General features: G+C 44.3%; 4 protein-coding genes, 1 non-coding gene and 1 pseudogene across 6 annotated transcripts; 3 read left to right on the top strand and 3 right to left on the bottom strand.

Annotated features, from left to right (window-relative positions):
* Window positions 1–4725: 4725 nt before the first annotated feature.
* LOC120686649 (protein Rf1, mitochondrial-like) lies at window positions 4726–7455 on the bottom strand. Its single transcript, XM_039968857.1, has one exon. It carries the CDS (start codon window positions 7403–7405, stop codon window positions 4805–4807), a length of 2601 nt encoding a protein of 866 aa, XP_039824791.1. The 5' UTR covers window positions 7406–7455; the 3' UTR covers window positions 4726–4804.
* A 1063-nt stretch (window positions 7456–8518) lies between these two features.
* On the top strand, window positions 8519–11236 carry LOC120686650. Its single transcript, XM_039968858.1, has 5 exons — window positions 8519–8643; window positions 8771–8862; window positions 10358–10423; window positions 10530–10653; window positions 10781–11236. Exons 1-5 carry the CDS (start codon window positions 8598–8600, stop codon window positions 10885–10887), a joined length of 435 nt encoding a protein of 144 aa, XP_039824792.1. The 5' UTR covers window positions 8519–8597; the 3' UTR covers window positions 10888–11236.
* Window positions 11237–12366: 1130 nt separating this feature from the next.
* Window positions 12367–12439, top strand: TRNAA-AGC. Its single transcript has one exon. It is a non-coding gene; the product is annotated as a tRNA-Ala (tRNA).
* Window positions 12440–12627: 188 nt separating this feature from the next.
* LOC120685554 lies at window positions 12628–16198 on the top strand (annotated as a pseudogene). The gene is made up of 2 exons (XR_005679632.1): window positions 12628–13192; window positions 14754–16198. The product of XR_005679632.1 is annotated as an RING-H2 finger protein ATL80-like (transcript).
* On the bottom strand, window positions 16137–17362 carry LOC120686573. The gene is made up of 6 exons (XM_039968787.1): window positions 17205–17362; window positions 16856–17134; window positions 16642–16772; window positions 16435–16494; window positions 16212–16341; window positions 16137–16145 (listed from the first exon to the last, which is right to left on the bottom strand). The coding sequence occupies exons 2-6, from the start codon at window positions 16940–16942 to the stop codon at window positions 16137–16139; spliced, it is 417 nt and encodes a 138-aa protein (XP_039824721.1). The 5' UTR covers window positions 16943–17134; window positions 17205–17362.
* A 62-nt stretch (window positions 17363–17424) lies between these two features.
* LOC120686572 lies at window positions 17425–22125 on the bottom strand. The gene is made up of 8 exons (XM_039968786.1): window positions 21994–22125; window positions 21807–21908; window positions 21590–21720; window positions 21226–21498; window positions 20653–20834; window positions 19603–19646; window positions 19059–19118; window positions 17425–17573 (listed from the first exon to the last, which is right to left on the bottom strand). The coding sequence occupies exons 1-8, from the start codon at window positions 22070–22072 to the stop codon at window positions 17425–17427; spliced, it is 1020 nt and encodes a 339-aa protein (XP_039824720.1). The 5' UTR covers window positions 22073–22125.
* Window positions 22126–24028: the final 1903 nt, after the last annotated feature.

Raw genomic sequence — 24028 nt, 5'->3', positions numbered from 1 at the left:
CTTCGGCTTTGTACTCTGGCTGTTATGATATGCAAGTCTGTATATGCCACAAAGTTTTGAAGAATTGAATCACAACTTCACTTTGCTATAAATTTGTAATCCAACACCTAATTGCCCTCCTAAAAACCTTAACCACATTTTATCCTAATTGTTTAAGCCTTAAAAGATTTTTAAACAATAATTAGGGTTATTTGAATTACTCTACTTAAGAGAACCTTAATTATTATTCCTAATTATTTCTAATAACGGGTTAAGAATATCCAAATTTTGGTATTATATGAAATAAGGACTTATGTATTTATTTAAATCCCTTAATGAATAAGGAAAATAAATAAATAAAAATCCTTAATATTAACCAAGGGCCTTTTATCTTTTTAATGCATAAAATGAAATTACAAAGCACTAATAAAATTGGTCTCACTAATATTGTACACTTCTTAAATTTATAATAATTAAAACAAAGTGCAGCATTTTAAATAAATCTAAACTATATTCTTTACACAAAACTTCCTGGAAGGCTGGAACTTATCTTTTCTTCTAATTAACTCCCCCTCCTCTTCTTCTTCTTACTCTTAACCCCCTATCTTAATACCTTTCTGTCGTGGTGCTGCAGACCACAGCCGGGTGGCGGAAGGCACCCGCCCTAGCCCAGAGGGTGTGTACTCAGGGGTTAGCTAGTCCCAGATGGATCTCACTCAAGAACACGATGAACACAGCAAGATTTAGAGTGGTTCGAGCCGCCGGAGCGTAATACCCTACGTCAACTGTGTGTTGTATTGCCCTCCCACGAGAGTGAGAGAGTTTTTAAGAGCTTGTGTCTGGAGAGCCTGTAGTGCGCAGCGAGCGCCTCCCTTTTATATCTTAAGGGAGGCGCGTACATGGCTGTTGGGTCCCCGACAAGTGGGTCCAACGATGTAGTATAAAATAACGTATTGTTCATACATCATGGCGTCGCAGGCAACGGGGATCTCTCTCCTGGAATCCCTTGCCTGCTCCTGGAGTTTCTCGTTCATCATGTCCAGGCGCTGTCTTGTCGGGACGATGCCAGACGTAGCTAGTAGCGTCGTCTGCCACGTAGCTGAACGGGCTGTGTAGCTTGCGGCGTAGGCGGCATGATGGAAAAGTGTTGTGCCGTCGTATTCATTTAATGTTGCAAACGGGCTCTGCGCGGGTGCGGCACAGGCGGCTGCACTGTGTACCTTGGTAATACGCGGTGCACAGTGAGGCCTGACAAAGGCTGTCCCGCGTGCCGCGGCGATAGAGCACGTCTCAACCACCGCATTAAATGCGGTGGGTGGGCGAGTCTCCTAGCGGAGTACTCGCACACGAGCCCGCGCCCGTGCCTCCGGGAAACGTGGCGGCTCCGGACACCGGATGGACGCAGGAGGTCCCGGACCCCTATGGGGGGTCCGAGGCCTCGGCTGTCAGCTCGGAGCTTCCCTTCCTTAGAGACACGTGGCGTCTCCGGGTCCATCCCCAGGTAGGGAACGGGTCCGGGGCCGTTGGCCTGGTGAGGAAAGAGCCTGACCCGTGGGGCCTGGCTACTCCGTCCTTTGCGCGCAGTTATGGATAATTACACAAGTCCTGTCTTGCTGTAGTAATAGTGGATATCTCTGATATAGGGTACCGTCACTTTCTTTCCATTTTTCTCCCAAGCACCTCCTCCCATCCTCTGCTTCCTGGCGCACAGGCAAGGCCGGGCGGCCGTGGATCTCGCCGCCGGCGAGACCTCCTGCGAACAGACCGGCGCGGAACACACACAAATATACGAGCGCACCCGATGGGGCCCTTGGCCCCCATGCTCCGCCGCGCACCGGCGAGGAACGACATCGCCGGCGGCGACCACGCCTCGGCCACGGCGGCCGGCAACGGCAGTGCCTCCCCTCGCTGGAAGGTTGCTCGAGGAGAACCAGTGCCACCCCCTTAGCACGCCACAGCCACAGCCCGGGCTTCGGGACCGCCGGAACACAAGGCTCCGCGGCGACCCCGGTGGCCGCGACATGGCCATGGCGGCGTTCGCGCGTTCCGGCCGTTCTGGCCAAGAAGAAACACGGAGGCCAGCACTTACCCCATATACGCTCCCAACCACCCTCCTAGACCATGTAAAAACGACCCAAAACGTCGGGAACCCAAAGCTCACCGGCGACCCGACCTCTCTGCTTGACGGCGCACGGAGGAAGGAGATGACGACGGGCTGGTGGCTGCGGTGGTTTTCTCGGATTTCTCACGGCTCCAAGGAGTTACTGGGTGGTTGATGGTGGTGTGTGTGCAAGGAATCGATGGGAGATGGTCTGAAGATGAAGAATTTCAGCGAGGTGTGAAACTCGGGCGTGGGGGAGCAGAATGGCGGGAGGTTGAAGATGAACCCATCGCGGCGATATATATTTGAAATCTTCACCATCGACGCGTGGAAGTTCAAATTTTACCGCCAGAATTGATCGTGGAGCGGCGGTGGGTATAAGCTCGTCGGGTACTATAGCAGTCTGAATAGTCTGAATCGAGCTCCATTCAGCACTAAATCCTCATATTTAAGCCTCTGTTTCTCCAGATTTTACCACTAAACATTGAAATCGGCCAAAATAAAAATTGTATCCCCAACATTTTCCTACATTTTTTCTTTTAGGCAGGGGGTTCAAATTCGGCCTCTAAGTTGATCAAAACTTGAAGTGAATTCATTGGGTTCGGGCTGTTTTCAGTCAAGCTGTCTCAAACCTGCTGATTTGAACCAATTGTTTTTCATAATTCTGTTCATAAACTCCAAAATCGCCCAACAGAAAAGTTGTAGACCTGACATTTGGATACATTTTTTCTTTCAGGTACCACTCAAATTCAACCTCTATCATATCCCAAAAATACTCTGAACATGGCAGATTCAGGCAACTTGCCAAAATTACAGGCTTACATTTCAAACTACCCATCTTTGAATTTAAGTTTGAACACCTTACTGCCATTTTACATGAGAACAAATGGTACCTTTGCAAATCCTGGGCATTCAAGTTTCCATTTTGGTACTTGTTATACAAAGTTGCTACATGAAAAATCATTTTATTTAAGCCTAAAATTGGCCATTTTCACTGTTTTTCAGACTTAGCACAATCTTCTAAGCCCTTGGGTTGATCAGCAGTTCATTCAAACCTTGGGAACTTTCAAACATAATCATGGCTTCATTCACATTTCTCAAATTCAGTTCCATATAAACTATTTAGGATTAATCTCAGCTCCTAAAAGAGTGGGGTTGTTACAGAAATACTATTGGCAGTTTGCTATTTCCGCCGAAGTCTGCATATTCGTTTCTCCTTTTCCAGCTTGATTGATCTGTGCTCATCCTTTTTGCAAACATTCTTCGGCCAATCAGATGTGAAACGTTTTTTTCACTCAATTCATAAATTACTTGCATTAAAGAGCTATAAAACTTTCTGCTCAATTGTACTCAGCTCACCACCAACGTTTCTTCCCCTCATATTGTACTTAATTCACAAGGAAAAAGATCAGTTCGCAGCTTAAATTATAGGAATCACCTCAAGGATCAAGAGGCCCAGATCATATATTTTATCACCATGAGTACAGGGTATCTTCACAAACAAGCAACAAAATTAAATGCAGAGAAATTTGAGGTCAAGGATCTCGGTCAACTTAAGTACTTTCTTGGTATTGAAGTTGCTCGATCTCAAAAAGGCATATTTCTCTCACAAAGGAAATATGTTCTAGACTTACTAAGTGAGACTCACATTCTTGCATGCCGGCCTGTATCAACACCCATCGATCCAAATCATAAGTTGTCTGCTGAATCTGGAGATCCAGTGAACAAAGAGAGATATCAAAGATTGGTTGGAAGACTTATATATCTCTGTCACACTAGGCCTGATATTGCATATGTTGTTAGCGTTGTGAGTAGATATATGCATGATCCAAGTAGCGGGCATTTGGAGGCAGTTTACCGGATACTAAGATATTTAAAAAATAGTCCTGGAAAGGGACTCATGTTCAGAAGTCATGGCCATCTGAATGTTGAGGGATATTGTGATGCCGATTGGGCAAGCTGCCATGATGATAGGCGATCAACATCAGGATATTGTGTGTTTGTTGGAGGAAACTTGGTGTCATGGAGAAGCAAGAAACAATCGGTTGTATCTCGATCAACTGCTGAAGCTGAATACAGAGCCATGGCACAAGGTGTTTGTGAGATCTTATGGGTTAGAAACCTTTTATCTGAACTGAAAGTGATGAGGAGAGGTTCGTCAAGGTTGCATTGTGATAACAAGTCGGCTCTTAACATTGCCAACAACCCTGTTCAACATGACAGGACCAAACATGTTGAGATCGATCGTTTCTTTATCAAGGAAAAACTAGATGGTAATATTATATCGTTGAACTATGTAGCATCTGGAGAACAGATTGCAGATTGTCTAACCAAAGGTTTAGGATCAAAGGAGTGTGAGTCAGCATGTAACAAGATGGGGATGATAGATATCTATCGCCCATCTTGAGGGGGAGTGTTGGGTAGTGTTGAGTTTATTGGGCCTAGAGCCCAGCCCATGTATGTAATGTGTATATATAGCACTAGCAAGCAATGGAGAAGATACTAGATTTTTTCCAAACCTCCACAGCTAAATTGGACCGCACAAAAGGTAATTTTACCTGGAGATAAACACTTAACTGCACCAAAAACAACAGCAATTCTCTAGACAAAAACAAATGGAACAACAAAATAGAGCACGAGACATGAATAATCACTTCAACAAATTAACATGTTCCATTTAAATGTGTCAGCACAGTTGAGAATTTGATTCATTTAACACAACACTCATTTATTGAGATACACAAGAAAATGATACTTTTCAGGCAGGGACATCGCATGGTGCTGACACTCCTCCCTCGAGAAAACTGATATTAGCAAGGAAGTAGTGGATGCCTCAAGCGTGAAGTTCATCTCTTCAATTTTAGAGAGGTAAGCCCCAGCCCTCTTTATCTCACCTCTATGCAACAGCCTCCTAACAAGCGAATTTAGCATAGATGAGGTTGGAGTGCATCCACTCTTTTCCATTGCTAAAAACAAATTGTCAGACTCTTCTAGCAACCCTTCTTTTATGAGATTTTGTATCATTAAGCGATAGGTCCCAACATCCGGAACTAAACCATGGTCAGAGATAGCAGCGAACATATCCATGGCATCTTCCTTTCTGCCAGTTTTGAGCAAAGCATCAATCATAATGCTGAAGGTAATGATGTCAAGTTGAGAACCCTTAGAACATAGACTCTGAAATATTTCAAATGCCTCTTCAACACAGTTATTTTTGCAAAGACCATTCAGAATTATGTTGTACGTGTAAATGTTCAGCTGCATTCCACTTTTGATCATATTGAGATAGAGTTCTTTTGCTTCAGGAAACTTCCCAGACCGAAATAAACCATGAAGTACCGTGTTATAAGTGACAATATTAGGCCTAACTTCATTGCTTAACATTTCTCTGAATAGTCTAACCGCACCATCTATCCTGCCAGCTCTACTATAGCCATGAAGCAAAGTATTATAAGAAAAGCCATCTGGTTTCAAGCCAACTCGGACCATATCATCAAGCAACTTCATAGCTTCCTTCATCCTACCAGCTAAGCAGTAGCCATCAATTAATGTATTATACGAGATAACATCAGGTCTCACACCTACACCTACCATTAAGTCAAGGAGAGTCTGAGCTTCCTTTACCCGTCCTTCTCTGCAAAGGTTACACATTATAGTGTTGATGAACCTGGCATCGGGATGGATCCCTTGATTCAGCATTTCAGAAAATAATTCCTCGGCCTTCTCCCACTTGTCAATAGTGCACAGTCCATAAACTAGTGAGGTAAAAACAACGATATCAGGAGTCAGCCCTTCATGGATCATCTGATTGAATTTAAGCATAGCCTCGTCCACTCTTCCCAACTTGCAAAGTGCATCTATTAATGTTCCATAGCTGACCGCATCAGGGCTCAACCCATGCTGCCTCATTTGGCCAAAGATATGCATTGCCTCATTTATCATACCACCTTTAGTATACGCCCAGAGAATTATATTGAAGGTGTGATGATCAGGTGAAATACCATTTCCTGTCATCAAATCCAAGAGGCCATGCACATCAGAAAGAGCTCCTTTGGTAGCATACCCATGAAGCAGAGTGCTATATGTAGTTATATTAGGTTTTATGCCCTTTTCAATCATATAATCAAACATCTTTCTAGCCTCTAAGCATCTTCCACTCTTGCAATGGTAATCCAGCAGCAAACTACAAGTGACAACATCTGGTTTATGACCATGTGCGGACATTTCTTTGAGCATTCTAACCACCTCTTTCCCCTGTCCTGAAGAGCAATATCCATGGATCAGACAAGTATATGTTTGAATACTTGGCTTGACACCTTTATTAATCATCTGCTGAAGGACACCCTCAGCCTTGTCAACTTCTTGAGCTTTGCACAGACCATCAATGACTGTGGTGTAGGTCACAACAGTTGGCGAAATCCCCCGGTCATCCATTTCACGAAATAGGCTGTAAGCTCTATCCACATGGCCATCTCTAAATAAGCCATTGATGACGGTGGTGTACGACACATCATTTGGTGGGCAGCCACCTCCATCATCTGCCATCATGCGAAGCAGCTCAAGAGCCTCCGCAGCTCTCTTTTCGTTGCATAAACCCTTTAGAACTGTGTTGTAGGTCACAACAGTCGGAAAAATCCCCCAGTTATCCATTTCATGAAATAGGTTGTAAGCTTTGTCCACCTGGCCGTCTCTAAACAAGCCATTGATGACGGTGTTATATGACACAACATCTGGCGGGCAGCCACCACCTCCATCATCTGCCATCATGCGGAGCAGCTCAAGTGCCTCCTCAGCTCTCCTTTCATTGCAGAAACCCTTTAGAACTATGTTGTATGACAATACATCTAGCATACAGCCAAACTCGGGCATTCGCCGGCTCAATATCTCCATGGCCTCACCCACCCTCTTTCCGTCACAGAGACCTTTGAGAAGCGGGCTGATGACTGCAGCATTCACCCTAAAACCCGTCTTAATGACGAGACCAAAGGCGGCGAAACTGAGCTCCAAGCAGCCCATGCTACAAAAGCTGCGGATGATGATGCTGTAGGTGTGCAGGTCGGGAGCTACAACTACCTTATTTGGGGAGGCACGGACCATCCGGTTGAAGAGGGAGACGACGAGCGCAGAGGTTGAGGAGCCCCTTCCCTGGGCGCGAGAGACGACGGTGAGGAGCTTGGTGAAGGCGCGAACCGAGGCGGGTCTGCCGACAAGGAGCAATTCTTCGAACAGCTTGACGGCGTCGTCGAGGCCGAGGCTTCCCGAGTGGAAGCAGCGGGCGATGAAGCGCTCCAGCTCCAAGCATCGGTCGCGCACGCGGCGGGACATGCCGATGGGGTACAACACGGCTGGCGGGTCGGGTGTGGCGGCTCGGTCGGTGGGGGCGGCGAGGCAGCGCGTGCTGCGGCGTGGAGAGGGCGAGGGATGGAATCGGAGTGCTACCGGCGGCGGTTTATGCGTTGGCTGGTGGGGCGGTGGGCGTCAGGTGCCGCTGGGCCGGGCGGTGGCCGCACGACGCGACGTGACGAACAGAGGCGGCGAGGAGGAACGCAAACAGAGTGCAGAAAGAAAGAGAGAGTTGGGAGTTTTAGAGGCGCCGCCATGGGCGGGCCCACTTGTTAATGCACGCATGCTTTGCTTGCTAATAATAGTAAGAAAAAGTGCAGGAGATCGAGTGCCATGGCAAACAAAACTAACAATGTAATCTTGTTGTCCTAGTCTCTGCACAAATCATACGCACAATGGCAGGAGGTAGCTCCTTTCTGAACGAATTATTGCTCATCGGGGAGACTTCCGAGCCATGGGCATGGTTTGTGATTGATGACGAAAACAGGCATTCTTCATCAGAATGGCAGGATAATTTTGTAGCCACCGTATTCCACATTTCCACCCCGAGAAAGAGAGCAGACCCACGCATGCGGCCATTCAGAATGGCAGGATAAAATTGTAACACTCTGATGGGCCAGCGGCACATTCAGACTCTCAGCACGTACAGACGATACATGTATGTATGTATCTCATATCAAGTGCTGAAGTATACATCGGCCATGTTCTGTGTGCCACTTCCTCCAACTCTTGGTTTGCAATGGATTTCTTGTCTGCTTCAGCCAGTGTGTCTTCTGAATTCTGAATCAGTGCAAATGAGTGTCTGTTCAGCCCTTCCACTTTTGCCTTCAGCTCGATTTCCAAACTCTCCTCATCCTGTCAAAGGCGTTGTTTATTCAGACATCAGCAGAAAATAACATTACAGGGAGTTCAGTATCAGCAGTTATAGTAGGCACCTACTGTGATGCGTGCCAGAAGTGATCCTTCCGGTATGTTGGTGATTATGGGTGCCCAAGCTCTCCTCTGTTTTTATTTTCTTGATATAAAACCTCCCACATGGTTCCTAGCTCTAACATTCCTACAATTTCTTGCAGCAAGAGCATAAGCACTATGAACACATCATTAGTGAGGGAATGATTATACATAAACAGTATGGAGAACCACTTGATCCAAGCCAAGGTCCTAAAGGGACTAAATGGATTTTAATTATGAGCGCAGCAAAAAGGCTCTATGCTGGGAAGGTAACTTTTCTACTCGTACAAGGTCTTTGAACTTGCATTTCTGCTGAAACAATATCTTATGTCTCATTTTGTTACATTAAGTTTAGCACTACTAAATCTATTTGTACAACCTGATTTATCCATCCAGAAATAGAGAGGTGTATTTCAGCATTCCAGCTTTTCAGCAGGAGGCAATACCATAGCTGCTGGAAAATTTACAGCAGAAAATGGAGTTGTCAGGTGTTTTTGAGCAACCATACCACATTAAATGTTAGAATTAGATTGCAGTATTTTACTTTCTATGAATTCCTGTGGTGCTATTGCCTATCCCTTTTCTGATGATGTCCAAGAAGTTCTCTTGATGTCCTGGAATGGATGAATTATTCATTGTGCATGGTCTCCAACTCATTCTTTTCTGTTGTGTCGGTTCTAGAAACGGCCGACAATTGATCTACTTGCTTACGTGTTATTATGCATCGGATCGGATATAGTCTAGCACACAATGACTCGAAGTGTCAAATGATTTATGAAGCATCAATATTAACACTTTTCGTATCAGATCTCAAAATTTGTTCATGAAGGATTAAAGGAAAAAACATGACAACAGATAGATTGCATAAGAAGGGAGTTTGATTACTGCCCTTCGGCATCTTGATGATACAATGAGAACTGACTAGTAAATCAGTAGGAGTTTGTATTGCTCTTTTTTTAAAAGAATGTATTTATTTCAGCATCTATATGAGTCGCGCACTCAGCCATGCATAGATTTGACTTTCAAATAAACCATTCTTATGTGGAGATTGTTGAATAATCTTACTAGTAATTAAAGTGAAGAAATGCCCTTCATTCCATATTTTTGGCTTTTCTGTTAATAATAGCCCTGCAAAAGGAGAAACTAAAGGGAATGCACTTTAAAACATGGATCCTATTCCATGTTTCATGGTCACTATAACATACAAGAGGGGTATTATTTAATTCATATTTGTGCATCTAGCAAGCCATGTATCTTCCCAAAAGATGATTTGGGTCCCACTTTTCAATCTAAGGCAAAACTAAAAAGTTGAATCACCCAATGTCCACTACACTCCAGCAATAATTTCATCTCTTGTTTTTTTCCTACGAAGTTGTTGCCACCCAATCATCGTTTAAAAGCTTGAAACTAATTCACTTAATAGAAATTTATTCTGTACATCAAGGTCCTGAATTGCTAATCCACCTTGACCTTTGGTCTGCATAATGTTTTCCATTTAACCAGTTTGTACTTCTTATGATCATCACTTTGCTAGAAAATAATCTAAATTTTTAAAATTTCTCTAGAGATCTAAAAAGAAAAATGTATAAATGGATAGACTACTCAACACTGACTTCATGAGAACCACTAATGCCATGTTTTGTTACTTTCTTTTCTTTCTGTGTTTATAGTGAAACACATAGGCGAATCTCATATGTTGCTTTCTTCTATAAATTGGCCATGATTGCCATTAGCGACGTCCTAATGGTATTTTTTTCTCACTTATTGGATTACCTTTTCTTTTTTAGTATTATCTAAAGTCAGTATTTGGCTTTGATAAGAATCAGTTCTCAGAAATTCTAATGGTGGTAGGTGTTGGTTCGATCTTTTCTCAAGTGTTCCTTCAAGCCTTTATTTTTTATCAATTTAAGTGGAATAAATATGTCACGTGGCATATTGTCTAGTTAATTAATTGGACTTTTTGGTAATGTTTTCAAACTGCAGATTTTGGTCCACATAATTGGTGAAAAAGGCATCTTATGTATTTCAATACTCGCCTCCATTGCTTATGTAAGTAGTAAGTTATTTAACTGGAATTTTTACTCTGCTTTTACTAATATATTTGATACACTAATTTGATGTCTTTCTCTACTGATTTATGCCAAAACAATTCCAGGCCTTACTTTATGGTGTTGCATGGCCTTCATGGGTATGTGTGCAATCAAATAAATTTACCTTATGCCCTCAACTTATATGCTACTCAAAGGAAAAGTACTGCATATTGTTGGGCTTACTACTAGGTGCAGTCACAGAAGTTTGTTTCATTTTTACAGAAGTTTGTTTCATTTACCCTCCATTTATCCTTCAGATTCCATGTTTCAAAAGGACTACTTTTTATATTTTTTTATTGACAATTGTTACACTCAGGCACTCAGCTTAAAGAAATCGACAAGTCTTTCTTGAACAAACACAAGGACCCGGTTGCCAAGAGCAGCACAAAGGAAAGAGACACTATGTTCTTGGCAGAATTCTGAAGAGAATGGGATGGCGACCCAAGTTTCGATCAGTTTTTATTTTTGCTTTCAACGTTCTTGTATTTCAATTTTGCAATAGCTCGAGGTAACACACGTAGGGAGAGAATATACAGCAAGTGACTTGCAGTTACTTGTTTGTTGTTTTTACTCTGGGTTCAGGAGACATGAATTAGTCTAAGATGCTGGTTCAAACATTGCGACATTCAAAGTTTTCAGTAAATAGGAATATTCAGAAATCCGTACCAGAAACTGTTTGCTACTGAACCTCAAGTACTTGAAACAACGCAGGTAAACCAAAAAATAATGAAAATGGAACACCAAAGATATTCAGAGCGCAAGCAGGAAGAAGTTAGAACCTTCATTGTTGTAATATTCAGTCTGTTCACATGAACTGAACTCTAAAACCTCTCTCTAAAGTACATGGTTCATCATATTTCATTGTCTTGATCTCCAGTAAGACCTTACATTGCACATAGCGTAGATTTGAATATCTAATGATGAAAAGGTTAACTCCACCAGTACTTCAGTTCAGACTACATGTTGTCGCACTTTTTTGATACTGATGTTGTCTGCATTGGTAGTCCAAAGAGAGTTCTTAACGGGCATTGGTGTAGATCTGAATATCTGATGAGGAGGATAGCAATACAAATTCAGAAATTCTTCAGTTCAGACTACTTGCTGTCGTATTTGTAGTCCAAAAAGAACTGTAACGAGCATTGATGCTACAAGTACACACAACTCAAAATGTAGTCTTTGCACCGCTTCATTTTGTCCTGTATAAAGAACAAAACAACTAGTACAGGCAGACCTGAAAAATTGTTGCGTATTAGTAGCTTAATTCACAGTCGTATTGTTTGTTGAGCACATATTTCTTGCCTGTTCTATTTTGGTCTGGATCCAACTAAAAAGGCAAACAAGCAACAGCAAAACCAGTTGCTGTGTCCTGAATCAGTTGGTGTCTCGCGTCGCCTCTCGGACTCCCATCTTTTTCTTTCTGCACTCTGTTTCCGTCGCCTCTGTTCGTCACGTCGCGTCGGGCGGCCACCGCCAGATTCCAAGCAGTCTGAATTGTTTGGCGTGAAAAAAAAAACAGTGTCTTCAGGGATCAGTGGGAGCCGGCCCAACGGCTCATGGACGAACTACACGACGAGAAGCTGTGCTATGGATGACTGGCAGTCAGCTATCAATGGGCGCCGGCAATGATCCGGGTTTTCACTTTTCAGACAAATAAACTGCATCACTGCACCCATCTCTACCATACATTTGCGACGAAGAACGAGTTGGGGCAACGCCTTGTATCTACATCTACTTACTAGTGCTAGCAAGTCAGCAAAGAACCCAAGATAATCCACGAGGGTTTCACAAAAGGGTTTGAGATTTCCTATGAAATCCACGCGTTCCAGCGACACCTCGATCCTGAATGGAACGCATCTCCTTGGCTTGTCTACAAGAAGTACTCCACAGGCGTGCCACCCGTTCGGGGATGTAGCTCAGATGGTAGAGCGCTCGCTTAGCATGCGAGAGGTACGGGGATCGATACCCTGCATCTCCAATGACATTGCCTTATTACCTTATCCTAATCTGAACATTTTTTATCCGATGCGCTTCCACGTCACCATCTCCACCCGCTTTTGGAACGTCGCCACCGTCGTACACGTCACTATCCATCGCGTCGTCCTCTCTCCCATGCACCGCACCGCACTAGCAGAGCAGAGGAGAGAGAGTGGTTGGGCATCGCGGCATCCCCCACCGCTTCTCCTCCCGTCCCGATCCGTTCCCCAGCGCAACAGCCACAGAAAAAGGCGGCGGGCGGGGAGGGGAGGGGATCCCCTTCCTTCCGCGGCCACCGCTCCCACCAAAGCCAGACGCAACGCAGCGCAGGGACGCCGCGGGCAGGCAGGCAGGCAATGGGGGCGCACCGGGGCCCAGCGCCAGCGGCGGCGGGCGCGCGACGGCACGGCGCCTGACCCTGACGCCCCCCAGCGTCTCGGCTCCTCCTCCTCCTCGGTGGGGGCGGCTCGCGATGGGGTCCGGCGTGTTGTCGTCGAGCATGGCGCTCGCGCTCGCGGGGTTCTGCTGCAGCGTCCTCCTCATCGCCTTCGTCTGCTCCCGCCTCGCCTGCGCGCTGCTCCGCCGCCGCCGCGCACCACTACTCCTTCGCCGCCGCCCGCCACCCCGCGGGGCCCGGCGGCGGCGGGGGCGGGGGGCTCGATCCCGCCGCGGTCGCCGCCTTCCCCACCCGCGCCTTCGCCGCCGGTGGCGATGGCCCGCGCGGCTCCGACTGCTCCTCCGACGCCGATTCCCAGTAAGTACCAGCACCTCCTTTTTTTCATTTTCGTCTTCGTTTCCCCGCGCCGATCGCGATCCGTCGCCTCGGTTGCTCTGGGTTGGCAACCGGCGATCCCAATCTGTGCCTGCACGCCACCCCCTCACCTACTGTAGCGTCCCGTGCACTGTAAGCTTCGAATCTACCGCGTCGCCCTGAGTTCGCGTAGGGGGTCCGATTGGTTACTTGCCTTGCCGGTGGGCGAGTTCGCCAGAGGGAACTTGCAGTTCGAACGGAACCGTCATGCCCGATCAAGCACGTTTCTGCTGGTAGGATCTCTCGGTGGTTGGGGTCAGGATGCTGCAGCCAGGAGCTTAAATTAGATTGCAGATTGGGGATCGGGATGCCGCAGTCATGGGGCTCTCACTATCAGCGCTCAGTTGGGTTCATGTGGTGATGTTCGTCTAGTAGTACTGTTATGTTTGTCGAGCATACTTGAACTCCCGTTTTTAAGTAGGGGTTGTTTGGGTATGTGAAAAGGTTCTGTTCCTGGTGGCTGAGCATGAAACTTGATTAGACTGTAGCCGGTAAATAAGGTAACACAGGTTCTACTGGGTCCTCATCAAAGGGAAGTGATGTCTTCAGTGTTTTTAATAACTGAAACAAACACAAGGAGAAATCATGATTCACGTTGCTTGCCATTAGTTAATGTCAAAATATTAACTGATTTTTTACTAAATTAGGTGCTTTCTTACATTTTCCATCATGCTATGTCTGTGCTTGCTTAATGTTACTGAACAATCATGATGCACCACCATGTTAGGAGGTAGCCTTTTGGCACTGAAAAGATTGTCATTGAGGATGTTGATTACATTTTCAGTACAAAAGAAGTTGTCCTTGAGGATTTTGGTGCCTAAATAGAGAACTGTGCGATTATTTAGTACCAGTGCTTCCATTACTGCACTATGCTGGACATTAACACCCACTGAAAAGTGGGCTAGTCCAACCAATCTTGCTTGCACGATGGAAAGAGCCACGGGCTTATCTGAAACATTAGGTCCCTTAGCTTGCATTGTTACTGGATAGTACTTGATCAATCACATCAAATTTGGATATATCAGTTTAACTGTTCCTGAATAAGATGATTAAGAGGAATGATGAGGCATCTTTTATCAAGTAGACCAACCTCACCTGTGGTACCTGTTGAAACAGGACTAGTATTTTATTGCATAACCTGGTTGCATGGATACTTTCTTTCCATCCATGAACACGAAACATGTGTTTGAAATTTTCGTCATATCTATGTGCCTTTAGTTTTTTATTGCTATGCTGTGGTTACATGAGAACAACAAGCCATCTGATTATTAAACATGGAGGGAAAACAGTTCCAAACAAAGGCATATAGTGTTTCCATTCTGAAAGAATAGTAACTATGCCCAGCATCCATTTCTGGCATCGAAGTGACAATGGTGACATATTGTTGTTGTCCATTCTGCTGATATATTCTGATTGTCATTTCTGTTTCCTGTTGCTATTCTTTAGCAACAGTCTTTGATGGCGCTAAACCTGGTCACTGAACTGTTTACATCATTTTTGGCAGGTGCATCATCTGTCTTGCGGAATACGAAGAGAAAGATGTGCTACGCACTCTTCCTTACTGCCGCCATGATTTCCACATGGCCTGTATAGATTTGTGGTTAGAGCAGAACTCAACCTGCCCAGTCTGTAGAACCTCATGGCTTGATAAGCCTGATAGCGAACACACTGCACCTCCTCCACTACCCAGCCTAGCGATAAGCCCTCCAAGCTCTCCTGAATCGTCAAGATCGGATCCGTGTCGCTGGCTATTTGTCAGCACAGGACATTCATCCAGGGCATCGGAGGCTCCTAGACATGAGCCCGACCAGGAGAATCAGGTGGCATCTGCCCCATCAGTGGATGGGGCTAACAGCATGCCATTGTCTGAAGTTGACCCCACACCTGAAAATAACAGTCAAACAGTAAGGAAGCAGGCAGACAGATCTACCCAGCTAGGGCCCTGCAAATAGCAGCTGCATTGGGCTTTGGCGTCTCTGTTCTGCACAGAACTGCAGGGCGAAGTTCCTGTGAAATTTGAAACATCTGCAATAGTGGATGACTGCTTGCTGGAGGTTAGCTTTGAGAGGTTTGTTGTAAATATGAGAAATCATTCAGGTTTCTTGCTGGAGAAAACAAAAGAGAGCCCTTTTTTCCAATGATACTCAAAATAGCTAATTGCATCCAAAGACTTGTCACATTTTGTGGTAGCCCTAGCCCACAGAGAGATGATTGTTACAGCAGCAGTACATTGTTACAACTGCCGTAGCCGTAGTGATGATGGCACGAGCAAATAGGATGAAGTAAATCTTGATTAGTCCCATGTGATGATAGCATTTGACACTGACATGCTTTCTGTACTGGAGAACAAACTGACAAAAGCATTTGACATGAACACGCTTCTCTGGGGATGCAGGAGATTAGCTGCTGATGCAGGAGATTAGGTACGCAAGTGAAAGTTCTTCCGGAACAGAACGAGGACCTGCTGCCAATCTTGTCAGCGTCTAACTGGGAATTCTATGCTACTATGATCCATCAGTGTGCTGAAAAACCCTGATCCACGGCCACAAGATCAGATCCCTGCTACTATGATGAAATCTCTGATGGAAAGCAAACCCAATCTTGGAGGGACCTCCACAGATGCTGAAGAGCAGGAGCAGCAGATGGCTGCCCACGCACCGTCCCATGTCGCGGCGATGACTCATCCCAGATTTGTTCAAACCAGCAGCTGCGGCAGCACTGCATCAGAGCAAGCACAGCTACAGCAACGGATCGTCTCATTGCTACGGTTCAGATACACATCATGCTTGTTGCAGTAAAGGCCACGACAGCTCATTTTCACTCGATAACAAGCAGACACCAACCAACAAATAAACACTAAGTGTACACCAACCAAGTCCTTACAAGCTTACAAACTCTGTAGACTCCAGGAACAATAAATAGTAATAGATTGTTCAGTCTTACAAAAAGTATGAAAGCCAACTCGAGCAAGTTTCACCAGCCGCCCATCATAGTATTCAAACTTGCGGCCGCTGGCTAGGACTTTACGCTCATATTCGCTGTAACCATCCGGATCACCTGGACACCTCCAATATGGAGGAGGCACTGGGCAGCTGTCATTCAATAGTTTCCCCACAATGTAATGAGGCCAAGTTTATGCAAAACATTGTAATCGCAGTCATTAGTAAAGGAATATCTCGTCATACCTGTTCATAAAAACAGTGTCATCTCCGTCAACACGGAAACTGTCAATTTCAGCACCAGTCCTATCAAACAAGAATAGATTGAATAGAATATTAGAACCTGTTTTACTTAGATAAACAGAATATGCATGCTAAACTTATAGCTAGGTACAAATCTAATGAACACTTCAATGATGAGCAATTAAATGGGCAAATGAAATCTGGACATACCTTTTCTTAAAACAATCCAGGATATCAACAACAACATCACAAAACAGAAACGGGGTGCCCATTTTTGGATCATAAAAGTTCATGCCAATAAAATTCCCATCATAATCAACAAGGGGCCCTCCAATCCCGGCCTAGCCAGGTTAGATTGAGAAGTTGTCATTTGTCAAGACAAGTTAAAATTCGTGAAAGAGTACGAAAGAAAATGCAACAATACCTTAGTGATACGACATGTAGAGTAATGAAGCTTTTTGCAATCAAATGGACCCGACCAGGAGGGAACCAGTTGCCCACTTGAAGCCATCAAATCATTTGATTTGAAGCAACGCCCAACAGCAGCTACTAACTTAGAAGAACAAATTAGTGACCCATGTTTAGAAATGGCTAGAGGGACAGCACATAATTCTTGGACACTGACTAAAGCAACATTGTATTGCAAATTGTAATGTATTAACGTCCCTTCTCTTCGTCTGTTGCTCGGAAGACGCACTTCGATCTGCGAATGATATAATGAGCTGTCTTGTCTCCATCATAACTAGGAGCACAAAATAACTAGGAGCACCAACCCTCAATCCTTCAACAGTCTTGTCTCCATCATCATAGGGATAATCAGGATTTCTAACTAAGCTCGCCGAAGTCAGAATAATCTGGCATTCATTGTCTCGGCATTTACCATCCCAGTCAATAAAAATTCCACAACATGCAAAATACCTTGTATCTCCTGCACATATTATTTTGATCATTTGCAAGTGATAACCAAATTCAAAAATGAAGTAGAAAGAGGCATTAAACTGAATAATCGCCGGTAAATGAAGCAAGGGAGACAACACTTCGACATATCTTTCGACAAAATCTTTTACCAAGTTTCTTCCAGATACCATCACGGTAAACATCACCAAAACACTCTTCAAAAGTATAAACCAATTTCATTCCACCTGGTCAAAGATGCATAGTTGTTACAGGTACTGAAGAACTGCAAAAGGGCATAGATTTTTTCTCGAACCACGCAGGAGAGCTGTGCGTCATTTCATTAAGGTAGAAAAAAAATAAAGGTCTAGACAGACCACACCCGGCACCAATGAAAGTGCCGCTTACAACCAATTACATTCGCACCACACGTTATGATGGAAATGACCCAACGACCTCCAGCTTAGGCCAAGGAGGTCAATGACCTAGACACCAACTGATGTAACCGGGAAGCCCCAGCTGAACACCAAAGGCCCCCTTCCATACTAACAGACCTAAGAACATCCTGTATACTTGGCCTCTTCTTTTCAAAAACACAAGCATTATGATGTTTCCATAACTCCCAAGCCACCAAGATTATTAAGGAATTAAGGCCCTTGCGAGCTTCTCTTGGAGCTGCAGCAACACTTTTCCTCCACTAGCTTGAAAAGCGAACATTCGAAGGCTGTGGCGCCAGATGCAACACACCTAGATGGTGCAGGATTATAGTCCAAACCTCACGAGCAAAAACGCACCCTATCAGTAGATGAATTATTGTTTCCTCCTCCTGGTCACAAAAGGGCAAGCCTCCGGATGGGGTAGATTTCTCCTGGCTAGACGATCAGCAGTCCAGACCCTGTTATGGAGCACCAACCAGATGAAGAACCTACAACGTGGTGGGGCCCAAGTTTTCCATACTCTCTTCCACGGACCGAACTTGATGGATCCCATAAAGAAAGCCTCATAAGCAGATTTGCTGCTATATGAACCATGCTGTGTTAGCTTCCACTTGTAATGATCAGCCACATTTTGTTGTAGAACAACACCATCCACCATATCCCATATGAGAAGGTAATCGACCAACACTTCTACGGTAAGGGCTCCCTTGATGTCATGGACCCAACTCCTATTTTGCAAGGCCTGAGCTACAGTCCGCTGTTTAATGCGTTGGCTGTGGGATCAAAAAACAAACCCGGATAGACCTTGGGCTGGTCTTCCTGTTGAAGTTCCTCCTAAAGCAAAGGCCCTCTTTGATGTGGCAGTTGATACTATAGTTGGAAATGGGGAGGAAATTTTGTTCTGGAAGGATAGGTGGCTGGATGGACACACTTTGGCTGAAATAGCTCCTAATCTATTTAAAACAGTCCCAAAGCGAATTGTTAAAAGGGCATAGTTCAGTTAAGAGAAGTAAAATACTCCATCCGTTCCAAATTGTAAGTCATTCCAAGAATCTTGGAGAGTCAAACTTTTCCGAGTTTGACCAAATTTATACAACAAGATAATAACATTTACGATATCAATTAAGTATCATTAAATTCTTTGTTAGTTATATTTTCATAGTATACATATTTGATGTCCTAAATTTTTACGTTTTTCTCTATAATTTTGGTCAAATATTGAGATGGTTTGACTCTCCAAGATTCTTGGAATGACTTATAATTTGGAACGGAGGGAGTAGAAAAGAAATGACTTACTACCGGTGCCAGTTGGCTTGGGATAGCCCACCACTTCTAGATGATCCTTGTTCGGAGCACCTGGCGCCACATGGTATCAATGATTTCTACCCATAGACAATGTGTGCAATAACTAAATAGTCAATGGTGGTGTTGGTATGCCAACCTCAAACCCAGATCTTCAGTGGATGGATTTATATAGACATATGTGTGTAGTAATTTATGTTAACAAAGCAACGCACTAATTGCACTATGCAATTTTTTTAAAAAAAAGAGCTAAAATAAGCTAAGTAGGGCAGAATGCTAGTGCTACAATGCTACCTCCAGTCACTAACACTTGGCAGTTTGACCAAAATCGGGTCAACCTTTAATATATAATATTTTAATAGAAAATAGTAGGCAAAGTTATACCTCAAAAGCTATACAAAGTCAACAACACCATGCATGGATTTATGGCTAGAGGTTTATATAAGTACAAATAAAAAAGCTAATGGGCACCACTTGTAAAAACCTTACAAACAATGATGAACAATATTTTAAGTGATCTGAGTGGCTCTGTACTCACCTTCAGGTTGTGAGTCCTGGGTATCATCTGTCAGTTCTCCAACCCTGTGGAATGTTACAAAAGAAGGTTGCAGAAAAAAACACATGTGGAAGAACATCAACATACAGCACAACGCCTTCAACTTCGGCACAGGAATGTTGTTATGACGGGCGAACATTTAATACTACTACAAAACACACTTTTTCAGAGAGAGAGAGAGAGAAGACAGCAGAAAATAAAAGGATATTTCAAATTCAATAAGCCTCACATACGAGACAGATATGTTATATACTATACACCATGGAGAGGGAGGCCTGGGAGCACCCAGCTGTCCACGGAGCGACACGTGTCCCTAGAGAAAAGTAGCGCAACGCTGGCCGTCCGATCCGTCGCGCGAGATCGATCCACGTCGTTCCTTGGTTTTTTCGCAAATAGACCCTTCAAGTTTTGATATTCGAACCCGCCGTCCGTATTTTTTTTGCAAAAAAAAAAAACCCGCCCTCTCCATCCTCCCCATCGCAACATGCCCCCTCCCTCCCCGGCCTCCATCCCACCCCCTCCCGGCAGTCACCGCCCTCCATCCCTCCCCTTTGCTGTCTCCACGCCGTCGCCTCCCCTCTCCCTCCAGGATGCTACCATCGCCCCTCCCCATGGCGCCTCAGCGCGCCGCCCTCCGCCCGCCGTGGAGGGCGCAGATGGCGGATCTTGGCCGGCGACGTCGAGACGAAGCAATGGGCGGCGGATCCGGTCCAGCGGCGTCGAGGTGGATCGGCGGGCGGCGGATCCGGGCAGCAGCGTCGAGGCGGTGCAGCGGCCGGCAGATCCGGGTGACGGCATGGAGCGGGCGGCAGATTCGAACGCTGGTGTCGAAGCGATGGCATTGGCGGCGACAATTTTTCTTTTTCAGTTTCCTTCCATATTTTTTTCCTACGCGGCGGAGCGCGTTCTTCACCTACTTACATCATATCCTCATGCAAGGAATGGGGAAGCAGGATAGGTGAGACCGTGAGAGTGGGTGACCAGTTAGAAGACAAATTTAAATAAGCAAATTGAGAATATTTTAAGACATACCTCAATTTCTTTAACTCTTTTACCCGTGTCAGAAATGCATTCCTTTCCAGAGATGTCCAGAAATGCTGCAGCCGTTCAATAATCAAACTCGTGGGCAAGAAAAATGATTTTTTCATACTTGGAACAAGGTTCATGCCAACAAACTCCCCACTGTAACTAAAAAGAGGGCCACCTTCCCAAACCTGGGATGATATGTGACAAGAAACAAGGGTTAAGGGTTACACAAACAAAATAAAGGGATATGGAACATTTATGTGTCACTGCAATTGTCTTGTGCAAAATTTAACCACATATCTCATTCATAATCCATATATAATTATATATACAAAATCTCATGATACAAAATTCATTGCTAATGTATAATTAATAGTGTTTAAATATACTTAGAAACATATAATATCATTGAAATATACTTCTGTTACAAAGCTAACAACACCAAATCCATTCAATCGTACTCAACAATTCAGAAGACATTAGCAGCCAAAGTTAGCACAGTGTAGTCAAATGCGACATAGTTCAGTGCATATAGTAACAAAAACATATTTCAACTCTGAAAATACAATGGAAGTGTACCTCAGATAATTTACAAGAAGAGAACATAAGATATTCACTTTCATTAAATCCACTCCAATCACGAGTAAGCTTCCCAGTTATGGCCATTAATTTGCCTGATGTGTCACGCCCTAATGATACTACATCGCAATACAGCATAAATTGACTCCAATGATAGAGAAATACGGGAAGAACATCAAAGGAGGAATCGACGTGGACAATAGCAATCTCAAGGTCCAAATCAGATTCCTTCAGAAATCCAGTGGCGACTTTTCCTTCATGGCGCACTTCAATCTAAAAGATAAAGCAAAGGAAAGTACAGAATGATCAAAAAATATCATATGTAAACGAGCAAGATTAGTAACTGATCATTGGCAGCACAAACCTTAAGGTTATTATGGTTTTTGTCTTTATAACTCTCGAAAGCTCGAACCAAACTTGCTGAAGTCAGAAACCTTGTACCATTCATCATGAATTTTATAGCTATGCCAGAGCACGAAAATAGCACTGTATCCCCTGCACAACATCATAATTTATCATACATGACTAATGATGTTCAAACACATATTTTGACAAGTAAAAGAGCATAAGCGCATTATCACCATCTGACAAAGCAAGCGAGACAACACTTCTGGACAATCTCAAAACACCTTCTTTACCCAGGCCACTCCAGATACCTTCATCAGGGTACCAATTTGAGTCACCTAGTAAAGAAAGCAGATCAGCTGTGAATGCTCAAAAGGAGCTGTAAAAATACATTTAAAAAGAAGGACGAACTAGCAGTCAGACCTGAAACCAATGACCTGGTTCTTTTACTCTCATCTGAGCTTCTTGTAAGACTATCACCACACCTTTTAGTTGCCAACATCTTTCCAATGCTGAAGCAGAATTAAAGAGGGTCAATGTGGGTCACAAACTAGGCAATGTTGCAAAACTATCACAGAACAACTAATGCAAGTCTTATGTCTGTTGATGCTTGTTGATCCGACAGAGAAAAGATGTAAACCTCACTCATCCTCAAAAGGCTAAATCTAACAATAAACAAGTGATGGACCAACTTGATACTTGTTAGTTTCTCACTTTCAAGTAAAATCGCCAGCATTACACTAAAATATACAGCCTTTACTTTTATAATTTCATAAGGATCAACGTTGAAACATTCATAAACTTTGTACAAAGATACTAGCGAAAGAATTGGCTGAAGGGAAGCTAGATTTCAGACAAGCTAGGATGAGTCGAGGCTGTTAATTGGATTTTCCCGTCCAATTAAAGACAATACACTACTACAGATCGGGCCATTTGTCCCGGTTCCAAAGGGCTATTTGTCCCGGTTTTGGAACCGGGATTCGGCCGCCGGGACAAAAGCGCTGGAGGCTTTTGTCCCGGGTGGTAGAACCGGGACAAAATGTCCCTCGCGCTAAAAAATATTTGCGCCCTGCGGGATTGGAACCCAAGACCTATTGCCTAGCGCATGGCTTCCTTGCCAACTCAACTAAGTAGTACATGTGACTCAGTAAAGAATAACTCCCTTTTGAACTATCACGTGGAGGGGCCTTTTGTCCGGATTGATAACACCTTTGTCCGGGTTGGTGTTACCAACCGGGATAAAAGGGGTTGGACCTTTTGTCCCGGGTGGAGCCACCAACCGGGACAAAATGGGGGGGCCTTTTGTCCGGGTTGGTGGCTCCACCCGGGACAAAAGGCCCCTGTCCCCCCCCCCCCCCCCCGCTGGCCCGGCTAGCCTTTGGACCCGGGACAAAAGCCACCTTTTGTCCCAGGCCCAAAGGTAACCGGGATAAATGACCTGGAACAAAGGCCTATTCTGTAGTAGTGATAGAAAAATTTTGTTGATTTGATCCTCAACTATTTCTCGCGATATCTTCTTAAGAAGTTTTGTTAGGGCATCTATACAGGCCTCTGGTTTAGGCAGGCAACCTGGCAGGTAGACATCCACAAGATAACTTATCAACTCCTCGAACAATATAGGAATTCATACTAAACATTCCCCCAGTGTATACAGGCAGCTGTAGCAATGACATATTTCAGTTCTGGCATTTGCTCATACAATCGCACTAAAGATGGAGCTATTTTCATTGTTACCATATCAGCTGTTAAAATCAGTTGCCTAGGACTTATACACAGAAAAGCGATAGAGCCTAAAAAACCATCAATGGATTGCAAGTCCAACCCTCTTGCAAATGAACCACAAAAGATTCAGTCCCACGCAGAAAAAAGCAAAGTCCCACGAAGAATCCAAGAAAACCAAGTCCTAGCCTGGTCGGTACGGATCATATTGAGATCTAACAGTGGGAAAACATAGCGGTTTGACCTAGGTTCAGGAAGAACTATAATAAATAAAATTAACTACAATTGGAAATAAACCACCAAAAGTCAAATACCTCAAAAGTTGTAGAAGAAAATCAAACTTTTTAATACCCAGAAGGAAGAATTAGTTTAACATGTACGGTCAGCTGCAATTCGGTTCTCTAGAGATCCTAACACAACGCAGATTCCATTGTAACGAGGATCAATGGGGAGCTGACCTAGATTTGACCTAGCTAGATTCATGAAGAATTAATAGACATAGAATCCAACCCAGCAAACCATCTAGCAAAACCCATATCTCAGAGGGGCAACAAAAACCATCAAACTTTCCAGCACCCAAAAAACAGACCGACTTTTACAGATTCGAACCGCTAGAGAAGCAATCCGACGAACCAATGGTCCAACTAAAGGAGGAGCAAAAACTATTAGATCGATTTACATGGAACATGAAACTAGGGCTGTCTAGTTGTGTCAAATCTGATGACACAGCCGTGCAAGG

This window comes from Panicum virgatum, chromosome 8N, assembly GCF_016808335.1.
Source record: "Panicum virgatum strain AP13 chromosome 8N, P.virgatum_v5, whole genome shotgun sequence".
Taxonomy (NCBI): domain Eukaryota; kingdom Viridiplantae; phylum Streptophyta; class Magnoliopsida; order Poales; family Poaceae; genus Panicum; species Panicum virgatum.
The sequence above is the reverse complement of the archived record's forward strand: the minus strand, read 5'-3'. Positions and strand labels throughout refer to the sequence as shown.

What these genes read in the sequence shown, in the direction of transcription:
- LOC120686649 (XM_039968857.1), bottom strand. Translation starts at nt 7,405, where the DNA reads ATGTCCCGCCGCGTGCGCGACCGATGCTTGGAGCTGGAGCGCTTCATC.
- LOC120686650 (XM_039968858.1), top strand. Translation starts at nt 8,598, where the DNA reads ATGGATTTTAATTATGAGCGCAGCAAAAAGGCTCTATGCTGGGAAG. An exon ending in AAAGGCTCTATGCTGGGAAG is followed by an intron (nt 8,644 to 8,770) that starts GTAACTTTTCTA and finishes TTATCCATCCAG; the next exon opens with AAATAGAGAGGTGTATTTCA. An exon ending in TACTCGCCTCCATTGCTTAT is followed by an intron (nt 10,424 to 10,529) that starts GTAAGTAGTAAG and finishes AAACAATTCCAG; the next exon opens with GCCTTACTTTATGGTGTTGC.
- LOC120686573 (XM_039968787.1), bottom strand. Translation starts at nt 16,942, where the DNA reads ATGGCTTCAAGTGGGCAACTGGTTCCCTCCTGGTCGGGTCCATTTGAT. An exon ending in CTGGATTGTTTTAAGAAAAG is followed by an intron (nt 16,495 to 16,641) that starts GTATGTCCAGAT and finishes CTTGTTTGATAG; the next exon opens with GACTGGTGCTGAAATTGACA. An exon ending in GACACTGTTTTTATGAACAG is followed by an intron (nt 16,342 to 16,434) that starts GTATGACGAGAT and finishes ATTGAATGACAG; the next exon opens with CTGCCCAGTGCCTCCTCCAT.
- LOC120686572 (XM_039968786.1), bottom strand. Translation starts at nt 22,072, where the DNA reads ATGTTGGCAACTAAAAGGTGTGGTGATAGTCTTACAAGAAGCTCAGAT. An exon ending in AAAACCATAATAACCTTAAG is followed by an intron (nt 21,499 to 21,589) that starts GTTTGTGCTGCC and finishes TTTATCTTTTAG; the next exon opens with ATTGAAGTGCGCCATGAAGG. An exon ending in CTTCTTGTAAATTATCTGAG is followed by an intron (nt 20,835 to 21,225) that starts GTACACTTCCAT and finishes ATATCATCCCAG; the next exon opens with GTTTGGGAAGGTGGCCCTCT.